Genomic DNA, 12,623 nt, shown 5'->3' with positions numbered 1-12,623 from the left:
AACAAGGTTTCTATGTCCTGGATATCTTCCCTCTCCACTTATTTCCGTCTCTGATCTCTGTCTCTTCCTCCTTTTCTTCCTCTCCTCATCTTCCCCACTCCCCAACTAATTCATCTTCATCATTATTGTATACAAAGAGCCTTTACCAGCTCCTGTGGCACTAATGGTAATGTTTTCACCATTTCCAAGGAATGGGATAATCTATTTATTTTTCATGATAAACCAAAGATATTTGCTGTCATTTGATACTTTACCTTGTATTCATGCAAATCCGTGGACTGTATCAATAGTCAAATTGGCCATAAGTACTTAGCTGAGAATTAGACTCTCATGATAGTTTTTTCTTTTCTTTCCTTGAGTTAAATTTCTTTACACTATTAAAACAATATACAACAGAGAATCTCAATGAACAATTATTTAAAAATTATAACTCACTGAACAGTTTAATGGAGTTTATGACATGTAAGTCTCTCAGACTTCTGAAAAACTCTAAGTCAATAGCTTCATGATTTATGACCATATGTAATCTTAGTAATTTTACTAGAATGCTCCATTGTAACCAAACCACAATCTTTTCAATTTTAAAAACTATAATGTGTGTGAGTGTTTTGCCTGCCTGTAAGTCTGTATAGCATGTAAATATGTGCACCATGTTTATGCTGGTGCCACAGAGGATGGATTAGGGCATTAGATCCCCGAGAACTGGACTAACAGATGGCTGTGAGCCTCCATGGCAGTGTTGGGGCCTGAACCTGGGGTTTCTGCAGGAGCAGCCACTCCAGATTCTCGGCTGTAGTTTTCTCTTGTAGTTAGTTCTTCTTGGGCTTGTTCTTCTGTGCCCTGAGGTTGTTCAGCATCCAGAGATGACTGAGCCTGTGTTTGACATTCATGGGCTGATATGTAGAACTATTATTTACTGGTATTTCAGCCTGCCGCCATGAGCTTTCCTTGTGGTAATGAACCACAGTTTAAATTTTGATAGGCCTCTCTCTTTTTATAGATTCATGATTTATAAAGAAAAGGAAAGGAGAAAGTGTTGTGGAGGGAAAAAGAGAGAAGGTAAGGATAAGAGACAGAGACAGAGAAAGCTGAAATGAGAGAAAGAAGAAGTAATGGGGGGCTATGTAAAAAGTCAGCATGAAATTTTATGACTGTGAACTCATAGGTACGCAGAACTTGCAGTTTCTTCATTCTCAGTATTTCTGTTGAACTTGAACATGTAAAATAATGCCTCTCAAAAAGGCCTCACGCTAGACTAGAGCAAAAGTAAAAAGTGCTCTTTTCCTGAGGGGGACTGTCATTGTTAGGCAGAAAGAGACTGTGTCTCTTTGTTCCTGTCCTAGACTGCCAGGTATCACTGTCCAACCAGATTCTGTGAATACAGAATCTAGGGAATTGTCTTTATTTTTTTATATCAATGTAGTAGATTATTTTTGTTATTAGATGACTAGTATATTAATATAAACTATCTTCAAGTTTTCCCTCTCCAGGAATAGTTTTAGAAATATTCTTGGCAAGGTGGCCCAGTCCTGGATGTAAACCAAGCTACCTGGGACACAACAGCAGGGGAGTTTCAAGTTTTAGGCTAGTCTGGGGAACACAGGAAGGACTGACTTGTATAAATAAAGCAATTAAGAAGGGTGATGTATGTAGCTCAGTGGTAAAGTGGTTACTTGGTGTGTGAAATGCCCTGGGTTTGAGCCCAGCACTGAAGGAGGAAAAATTGGTGAGCTGAGCCTGATGGAACAGGCTGATAACCTCAGCACTCAGGAAGCTGAGCCAGTAGAATCTCCAGTAGGTACCAGCATGGGTTGCAAAACTCTATCTACATATGCCTATATTTATATAGTAGTGTGATGTATAATATATTTTTTATACATTGTACATATGTGCTGAGCCATCTCTCCAACTCCTGTGTATATTATATAGCATTACTAACTATATAGTATATAATAGTACCTTATACTATGTAAATAATATTGTGGCAGGTGCACATAGAGCTCCTTTAAGACGTGTTTATCATCTTCCATTCTTTCTCGATCTATTTATGACACATTTAGGACCAGGTCTTTTCCTTCCCAGGCAGTCACTTTAAAGGGTTTCTCTTTAATCCCACTCCCCAGTGGAAAAGCTGAAGACCCAGTGGGAGGGTACCCAGCACGGTGTGGAGCTGCGGCGGCAGCAGCTGGAGGACATGGTTGTGGACAGCCTACAGTGGGATGACCACAGGGAAGAGACCGAAGAGCTCATGAGAAAATACGAGGCTCGCTTCTACATGCTTCAGCAGGCCCGCCGGGACCCACTTAGTAAACAAGTTTCTGATAATCAAGTAAGGCACAATTGGCTAGTTTTTGGTGCAGTCATTTGGTGGATTTACTTGTTTTATATTGTTAACTATAATTAGGGGCTCTCACATTTCCCCAAGTTCTTAGATATACCTGTTGACATTTATGAGGATTTAATCACAAGGTTTTTGTTATTTTGGGAAGATGTATAAAGTCATAATGTTTGAGTGGAACCATAGTTAGCATCTACGAAGGAATCGTCATTCGTTGACCGTTTTGCTGTTTCAGAAGATTACTTTAATGTATAAAATCTCTCAAGACTTCCATTTGAGTACTTCTGTAGTGTGCAAGCCTCAATGTCCTTTCTCTACTTCTGTGTTTACCGGGAGCAACAGCTTTCATGACCAATTTCATTATAGTGTTGAGAATATTGAACACTTATTAGTTTAAAGTGAGTGATTTAAAAATTCCTTCTGCAGTCATAGAAAATTTCTTGTGTTGGACGTGTGGTTACACTTTGTATTTGCCTTTCTGATTGCCTGGGATGAAAATGTATGTTTAGGAAAAATATAGTAATCTAGAAAAATGTGGGAAGAAAATTGAGAAGCTGCAAATAATGCTTTAAATCTCTGCACACGAGGACTTCTCATGGGTGTCGTTTAAAAGCCAACTGGCCAAGTCTGTTTCTGAATTGTCCTAGTGTTTATGATTCCTGTCGATTGCCCCAAAGTAAGAGCAAAGCTTTTGTATACATGACTAGAAGAACCTAATTAAAAGTGTTCACCAGTGTTTCCATCCTCATTCCCAGAATGCAGTTGGCCTTCCATCCATAGCGTCCATGTCTACAGATTTTAAACTGAACACATATGGATTTTTTGTTAGCTTGTCATTATCCTGTGACTACAGCAATAAGACAACTAATTATGAAGCATTGATGTCATTTTAAGCCAGTGCTTCTCAATCTTCCTTATGCTGTGACCCTTTAACAGAGTTCCTTGTGTTATGGTGACCCCCCAACCATTCAATTATTGTTCTTGCTACTCCATAACTGAAATTTTGCTACTGTTATGAATTGTAATGTAGATACCTGGTATGCATGATATTTGATATACGACCCCTGTGAGAGTGTAGTTTGGCTTCAGAAGGGTCTCAACCCACAGGGTGAGAACCATTGTTTTAAGCAATTCCAGTAACCCACAGGAGATTTAAAGTATACTGGAGGGTGTGCACGTCTTATTGTGCAAACACTGTGCCATTTTCTCTAAGGGATATGTGTGAACTTGGTATCTGTGGAGTGGAAAGGTGTGAGAGCAGTCTTTCACAAGTACTGGACACCGATTCTCTGCTATTCGAATGAACAATGTGTATGTTCCTTCCGAAGCCTCAAGGTGGATTTTTCTATCACAATAGCTACAAAAACATTGCAGACACATAATATCAGCTGTCCTTCTTGATTGATAGACAGATGACCCCTCCCCCAAGGGTTGAGAAGCCGTGAAGGGGGTTGTGCCTGTGATATACTGAGCATTTGTGTAGATGTGTAAGTGAAGGCTGAACAAATCTTGATTGGCTACCTGACCCATTCAAACTGTTAGCTTTGCCAACACTCAGACTGACCTGGAATGAAGGGGCAGAGGATTTCCACCATGGTAATCTTTCATGTGTCTCCAAACATATGCAGAAGAACTCAGTTTGTGTTAATAGGATTCATGTTCGGTGAGAGATATACAGCAAAAAGAATGAAATGGGGATTCCAGGAATACAAGGGTTTGAGGACGCCAGAAATCGTAGTGGGCAAGATTTTGCTCTCACCCACTAGGCACCTTATTCCTCAGGCACTTTCTCTTTTAAAAATGTATTTTTATTGTTTTTTAAGTGTGTGTATATGTGTGTCGGGAAGGTGAGCATGTGTGCATGAGTGCAGGTTTCTATGGAGGTCAGAAGAAGGTGTTCACCTCCCGAAACTGCCTGGAACTCCAGACTGTCGTGGTGGAAATCCTCATTTTTCTTTTGCTACTTCTAGAATTACTTTGGTTTGATTGCTTTGGCTTAAACGTGAGAGTTTGTCCTCTTGCTTTCTTCTCATGATTTCCGTGTCTAAAAATGTGCTAAAACTTTCTAGGAATGTGAGGATTGGGTAGTACTAGTTATTAAGTGGCCATGGGTAGAAGTAGTTACTGAGTGAACATGGGTAGGTAGTACTAGTTACTGAGTGACTAAGGGTGGGTAGTAATAGTTACTGAGTGATGAGTTCTAACTGTGCCTCAACTTACACCTTAGCTATTGCTTCAAGAACTGGGTTCTGGTGATGGTGTCATCATGGCGTTTGATAATGTCCTGCAGAAACTTCTTGAAGAATACAGTAGTGATGACACAAGGAATGTGGAAGAAACCACAGAGTACTTGAAAACATCATGGGTCAATCTCAAACAAAGGTAACAAGAAAGACTGGGTGGGAACATGTATGTACATTGCTTACCTGGGCATCTAATTTCCTGTGCTTTCCCATGGAAACAAGCTAAATAAGCAAATACTGGAAGTGTATTTTATTCTTTTGTCTACTTTTAAATTCTGATGAATAAGGTTCACATCATTATGTTTTGTGCAGAGTGTGTATTTTTATATATTTTTTTGAGATTTTAACACTGCTTTAAATAACCCTCGCTGGTATTTTTTTTCCCCATGCCTCTTTGTATTATTTAGAATGCATCTTGTAGTTCTCTGGAACAGAACACAGATAGTTGTAACTACATCAGGCTAAAATTAGTACTAATTTTTACTCTACTAGTGTGTGACATTTGGCTGGGATATTTTCAAATGAGGACCAGAGATTATGTATCTACCTCCTGACCTCTGAAACAATCAATGTGCAGAGTTTTGGTTAATTTATTATCTTTTTTTATATCCATCATTGTCTTATCATTCTGTATAGAAAAGCCTGAAACAACATATGTGTTTCTAAGAGAGGATTCCACTCACTTAATCTTGTAGGGTTTAAGAAAGCATAGGTAGTCATTAACATTTTTCCAGATTCCATGATCATGTCCATCATCAGTTAAAATATGTATTTTATTCATCATACTGGCGGTGCCTGTATGGAAGGGAAATTATGGCTTCTTTTCTATGCTACGTGCAATTTCCTAAAAATGATCTTGATATCAAAACATTTATTTTGTAGTGGATGAAGTTGATATCAGAACATTTTATGTTATAATAATTCCAAAAATTTATGATAACTTAACACAGAAGAATTTTTCCTCTAGATGTGTTTTAAGTTGTGTATGCACCTACATGTATGTGTGTGTGCACGCGTGTGCGCATGTATATGTGTGCATGTGTGTGTGCATGCACACCTGTGTATTACATGCACACGTGCATTCACATGCATGAGTATCCATGGGTGCCACTGCACTCGTATATAGGTCAGAGAGTCTCTTGTAGGAGTTGGTTCTCTTTATGTACTGTTTGTGTTCTGGAACTCTAATCCAGGGTGCTAGGCTTGGCAGAATGCACCTGTATGCACCAAACAACTGTGCTGGACCTTTAGAGCGTGTTGTTAGTTAGATTCCTTAACATGAAACTTCTTGAAGCTTCTAAGGGGAGAGCATGAGAATGCATGTATGTACTTACACAGGTTCTGGATAGGTACCCTAACAAATATGCAACATTGCCCAAAGTTAAAGGTAAACAAACAGCTGTGACCTTTGTACCTTTAGCAGGAGAGCGTTCTTATAGCATGACATGTTGTTTAGGTATGTCTCATAACTAAGATAGGGAGGGAGGTGGGTTAAACCAGCAGTGAGTGAGATACTCCTTAAAACTCTTCCATCCATTTCCATAAATTCCGTATATAAGAAGCATGGCTTTGTTTTTTGGTAAAGCAATTCCAAGAAGTTGAACACTCACTGAAATGTACAGTCTGCTTTGTTTAGCACCGTTGAGCCTTTATTTTGTAAATACTCTAAGACAGTCCATAGCAGCAGTTAAGTTAGATGGAAGAGGCAATTAGAAACGAATTATATTCCAAGGTGATCTCCCATTTATCAAAGTTGAGATGGCCACAGAGCCCCCGTTTTGTCGTCATGAAAACACTTGCTTTTCTTTATTCTGTTGCTGAGTTGTTTTAGAAATGAGAATTGCTATTAATATTTGGACATGATTTAGGTCATATTGTTCTTTATGCAAATGGGAAAATACAACAAAACCTTGGCTCACAGAACTCTTCCTGAATGACAGCTACAGCTTCTCTACTGAAACTGTGTGTCTTTCAAATCCTTAACTACCCTAAACAGACATCTCTTGGGGATATATAAACCCAAGAAAGGACCTCTTGCTTATTTTCTTAAGCAAGGTGTGAAATTATATTAACCTTCTTTTGTGTTTCTGACATTGCTCTTATAAAGACATACTTTAGACCAATATTGCTCCACTTTGTAAATTGTCTTCCACAGGAAGCTTTTAAGACTCCCCCCCCAAACTTTTAATTAATTAATGAACTATTCTGGGGGCATAGCAGAGTCCCCCTAATGTAGCTGAACTTGCAATGTAGCTCAGAGTGGGATCAAACTTGGACTCTTCCTGCATAATCTTTGAAGCTTTATTAACAATGAGTATTCTTTGTGTCTGTTTCCATCCTATGCACTTAAGGTTTTTAGTTAGACAGAAAAAGGAGTAAGTTTTCTATCACCACGCTGGGGTTGGGGGTAGATCCACTTAGCAATTCCTTTGAGAACACGTGGGCTAGCCTAACACTGTCAAGCTCAGTGAAGATAAAAGTCACACAGAATGACAATTTCCTAAGACCAAAAGCTGGTAATACTACCATGCTCTGAATTCTGAAACATGGTGGCAAACTTAATCAGCTGCTGTGTCCTGTGCGTTTCCACTGTGGTTTAGGAGAGTAGATCTGAGTGGCTTCTATTGTCTCTCACTGCTGCAGGCACTTCACACGGCTCTCCTGTAATTTGCCCACAGACTTAAGAGACCAGCAGCATCTGCCTCCCTCAGCATTGCGTTGGTTGTAAATGGAAGCACAGAGGTGGTAGAGAGTTCCCCAGAGTTACACAGCTCATCAAGCAGAGCTGGAATTTGAATTTTTGCCTTTTTGCCTACACAGCCAGGCTCTTACTTCCTTCACCAAGAGTTTAATTTTTCTTCTTTGTTATCAGAATGTCAGCTATTGCTGGCGAATGCTCGCTCTGTGTGCTTGCTTCTCAGATCTGCGATTCTATTTACTGGAGCTTATCTGTACTGTGTATGGAGAACAGATCAGATTAAAGATATGGGAGCTCCTGTGAATAATAGAGCAAGCTCTAGCACATGACCACTGTGCCACTCTGATGGTCCCCGGCAGGCCTTTATCATCACTTCCTCTTACTTCACAACTGAGCTCTGAATGTACATCATTGTCAGCAGAATTGTGCAGAGGTCAAGGGCTATCATACTTGCATATGCAGTAATGTTAGTGACTATAATTCATAAAGTTTAATATCAGCTTTCAGTGGAGATGTTTGGTATGAATTGAAATTGACCATTCACATTTAAAGGTCCTCGTTCGCTTATCTGCAGTGTATAAATCCCAAACATTCCCGATAACAGACAGCTGCCCTTTGATATGAGGGCCTTAATTATAGTCTTTATGGAGTGGGAATGGCTTCCTCCTAGCAGCATAAAAGGTTAGTATGTTTGATTGCTTCCCTAAACTTCCATGGAAGATGATCTGTAATATAAATACATTCATTTTCAAAAGTACAAAAATTCTTAGCTCTTTGCTTTGCATTTTTAATTCCAGTTAACTAATTACTTATTGTAAATTTTGATAGTCAAAATGTGTTTGCACACATTGAGTATCCTTTATCTGAAGTGCTTGGGACAGATGTGGTTTGGACTTGGAGATATTTACGGACACATAGTGGCAGATATAGGAGATGATGCTCAAATCTAAACATGAAATGTATTATGTTTTACACATACTATGTAAGTTGGGGAGTGCAGCATGTGTGAAGCCTTGTACCATACCAGCATCATAATTAATCACATAATAAAAAATTCAAATGTATTTTAAACATATAACCAGAGAACAATTTATATAACATGTTAAGTAGTTTTTAAAGTGAAACAAAAATTTCCTCTGTGGCATCATGTTAGTACTGAAATCTTTTTTTAGATTTCAGAGCATTTCAGGTATCAGGGTTAGTAATATTCAGTTTATAGCAGTTTTTGGAATGTGTATGCCTGATTTGGATCTGCATGGTTATTTGGTCCTCTATTTTTGCTCTTTAGAGATAAAGTAACATTTATTTGCATATATACCATGGATATGCCTGTCTATGAGTATGGATGTATATATGTATATCTATAGAAATAGAATGATCTGTTCTGAAGGATTATAAAGGAAATCAGATACCGTAACTGTATGCTATGGTTTCTCACAAGTCACTAATTCACTATGGACTTTCTCCTTGTCCTATTTCCACACATGCTTATTTTAAGGCGCTTCCAGGATGATACAGGCAGAGCAGACAGCCCAGTGTGAATCTTGAACAAGTTATTTCATCTCCCTGGGTCTCACCTTACTTGAGTGTGTTGTGAGAAGCCTGGCTGATGGGTAGGCCTACTGTGAGGTCAAAAGTCAAAACATTCTTGGTTCCTGGTCTGTGCTCCACAAAAGTGCTCCCAAACTGATGTCATTGGTCTCATGTCTTCCTTGTAAGCCATCACAATTTGCAGAGCTTCGTGCGGCTGATATGTAGACTTGTTTGTCATTCTGAAGGGTTTCTACCAATCCTGACGATAAAATGTTGGATTAATGTGCTTTAATGAATACATTAGAGTTACACTCGGTCTTTATTAGTAGATGAAACTTCTTAAAAATCCAATTATCTTACTTAGTGAAATCATCATACTTGTTTAATTAATGTTATATTCAAGTGTCTTGTGCTAAAGCAAAGATCTAACCATCCTGGGAAGAAAAGAATATAAAACTTTAAGGATTATTGTTTGATTGAGTGCTGTGCATACAATTCAAACTGATGAGCGAAATAACTTTATTTTCTTTTGATATAAGACTGTCTCTTTCATTGATACTCATGAACTGGATATGGTTCACACGGCCTGACAGAAGTTTTATGTACACTGAAGACTGAGCCTGTGGGCTGGACATATAGCTCCATTGTAGAGGGCTTGTCTAGCCTGCATGAAGCCCTGGGTTCAATTCTCAAATGCTGCATAGCAACAATTGCCTGTAATCCTAACACTCAGGAGATATTGGCAGTGGGATCAGGAGTTCAAGGACATTCTCCATGATACAGTGAGTTTGAGGCAGTCTGAAATAAAAGGACTGAATTTGTTAGATCCTGGACTGTGGTCGCTTTCAGTGTGCTTTGTTCCATGTCTCCAAGCTTCTGTTTTGTTTTCCTTTCTCTGTCTTGCTTGCTTATTGTCTCTGTAGATTAAGCAAAAAGCATGCGTTCTTCACCATGGGTCACTTTTCAGTTTGCTCAGTACCTTTTAGGAGTGGCCAATGAAAGACATCCTATCAAGATTACCTCTTCTGCCTACCCTTTGGCTAGGCTCATCCACTCTTTTTCTGCCCATAATAAAACACAGCCATCATGACATACTATTTGTGTGGTGTATGGAGAGAAGTTTCCTGTGTTCAGTTTGTGTCAGGCCCCTGCATTCAGACATTTTTCTCAGTTTTGCATCATATAATATAGAGGGCTAATGAGCACAGTCTTTGTGTTTTCCTTCATTTGTTTTTTTTATTCCATCAGTGAATTAATCATTTAATTAAAGAACTTTTCATTAGCCTCCAGCTGGCCAGGCTCCATGAGAGTACCGAAGAATCAATCATAAACACAGTCGTGCCTGCCTCCAGAAAGCTTACATTCTCTTAAGAACGTAGATGGAGTATGGAAGAAGTTGGAATAAAGATTAGCATAATTATAGGAGGTTGTTTGGAACCTGTAAATGAAGTCGGCACTGCAATGTAAGAATGGGACTTTAGTTTTTATTTTTTTAGATTTATTTACTTTATGTATATGAGTACACTGTAGCTGTCCTTAGACATACTCAAAGAGGGCATCAGATCCCATTCCAGATGGTTGTGAGCCACCGTGTGGTTGCTGGCAGTTGAACTCAGGGCCTTTAGAACAGTCAGTGCTCTTAGCTGCTGATCCATCTCTCTAGCCCAAGAATGGGACTTTTTTTTTCAATCACAAGAGGTTTGGTTTAATGAAACTAGTGCACTTGCATGCAGGCAAGAGAGTGCCGAAAAAGAGCTGGGTACAGTATTTATGGGTACAATATAGTTCACGAGGGCAAACCACAAAGTCTGACCTTTCTGGTTCGGTCTCTAGGTGACTAAGATTATGACAAGGAGTGTCTTTCTTTTGCCCAGGTTTATTATGTTAAGGGCTCGGCTTCCTGATTCCTGGAATATATCTAAGTGCTCTGGGCTCTCCCCACCCGCAGGTGGGTTCCCTCCCCTGTGGTCTGAGGAATGTTGATCAGCCTCTCCCTTCCTCCTCTGGATGTTAATCCTGCGAGTGTCCTCTGACTAAGGAATGTGCTCCTCCCGGGATGTGTCCTGGGACAGTGAGATTCTTTTCAAACCCAGACCCAAAAATCCTACATTTAGACCCAAAAGTCTTACATTCTTCCCTTTTTCTTGTGGGTGATTCCAATCCTGGGATCACAAACTGTCATTTAACTTTGGGTGAATGCACCCTAAGCCCCACCCTCTAAGGCTGCATGTGTGACATGGTTTAGATTTAAGTCTCTTCTCTGTGACATTTTGGGTAATTTCTACCCCTGTGCCTCTAGGGTGGGGATATCTCAGGAGTCAAGGCCTTTTGCTCTTTGGCCTTGTAGAACAGCAGGTGATCTTGAGCTTGAGGGGGGTTACTCAGGAGTCTGGCCGCTCTCTAGTTGGCATCAGGTGCAGGTGTTGGTCCGAGTCATATGAAGTCAGGCAGTTACTCCATCCAGCCCAATGGAGGTCAGGAAGGTCAGCAGCACCAGGAACAGCCTCTTATTAACCTGAAAAGTCATTTCTGGGAGGGGGTGAATCAAGAGCCAGAGTCAAGGGAGTGGGGGTCCCGCACAAGAGGGGTGTTCTGGGCTTGGAACAGGGATAAGACATGGGACACTAGCCAGCAGCAGTTTCCGAGGGCAACTCTTATTAGGGCTCTGTTCATTTTCTCTATCTGTCCTGAGCTCTGGGCACAGTAAGAACAATGGAGCTTCCAATTAGTCCCCAATATCTCTGACAATCTCTGACTTACCTTAGAAACAAAAACAAGACCCGTTACCTGATTCAATTACCTCAGACACTCGAAATCTCAGGAAGATTTATCTATATTTTTCTGGCCTAACTTTTGTAAAATTTGTCTCTCAGTATATTCTAGGCTGTCCCCTGTAGGTATTTTTCCTGTTTACTCTAAGCCTCATAAGCCTTTGCTTGTTGGCATACCTTACACTGTTTTACTGTCTCTCTGGCCCAAAACCTGAAGTCAATTATATACCTTAGATCTCTTAACTGCTTGGATGTACTAATTTTTCAGGAGTCCATCTGTGCATTTAGCCTAGTAAGTCTTGTTTGCTTTCTGGGGAGTATAATTTTCCCTTTTTGTGTGCACCATTGCCCCTTTTTCTCTAGGTAATAGTTACAGGGTGGTTAGCAATCTGAGTCCTTTTTTTCTCCTGTGTGATTTAAGTGAGGCCATCTCTTAATCTAGTCTCAGTCTCCAGCGGGTGTCTTTTGTAGGCTCCTGAATAGCCATTTCTCAAGCCACTTGATCTGTCCGGTTATTGCCTCGGGCCACTGAGTCTCCTTCCTTCTGGTGTTCTGGGCAACGGACACTCACAGTTGCTGGCTTCATCAGGGCATCCAAGAGATCTAAGATTTCTTTTGATGTGAACAGAGCAGTCTTCTCTCTTGGTATATAGCCCTGTGGACATGGGCTGAAGAATAGGACTTTAAAAGCTTGGGTAAATGCTATAAAGCAAAAATCAGAGGTGCTAGTTTATGTACTCCTAGGGCTTAAGAAAGAACCAGCTGAAGAATCTTCCAGAATAAATAGTAGCTGTAAAAATCATAAAGTAGTAAGAACACATAGGCCTGAGGTATGAGGGAGAGGGAGACAGTGGCCAGATACAACCTTTGTAAAGCATAGGAGTCTCCACAGGAGTGCAGTGGGAAGCTAGTGGATGGTAAATCTGAGAGCAACACTATTTGTATTGATTATAATTTAATCTCTGTAGATCATGCTCTTCGAGTAGTTCACTGGGCTAAAAAGAATAATTGTGAAGAGTAGAAAGGAAGCGATTCCTGAG

The 12,623-nt window shown here is 40.0% G+C and overlaps 1 protein-coding gene across 3 annotated transcripts in view; it reads left to right on the top strand.

Moving 5' to 3' along the window:
- Utrn (utrophin) overlaps nucleotides 1-12,623 on the top strand; it is a 429,847-nt gene that overhangs the window by 172,892 nt on the left and 244,332 nt on the right. For all 3 annotated transcript variants that reach the window (XM_028779235.1, XM_028779234.1, XM_028779233.1), the window contains 2 exons: nucleotides 2,124-2,329; nucleotides 4,566-4,720. In XM_028779235.1, coding sequence (XP_028635068.1) covers nucleotides 2,124-2,329; nucleotides 4,566-4,720 — 361 coding nt within the window. The remainder of the gene's footprint in view (nucleotides 1-2,123; nucleotides 2,330-4,565; nucleotides 4,721-12,623) is intronic.

Source organism: Grammomys surdaster, unplaced genomic scaffold, assembly GCF_004785775.1.
Source record: "Grammomys surdaster isolate TR1022 unplaced genomic scaffold, NIH_TR_1.0 348, whole genome shotgun sequence".
Taxonomy (NCBI): Eukaryota; Metazoa; Chordata; class Mammalia; order Rodentia; family Muridae; genus Grammomys; species Grammomys surdaster.
Note: the sequence above shows the minus strand (reverse complement) of the source record. Positions and strands in the feature narration are given on the sequence as shown.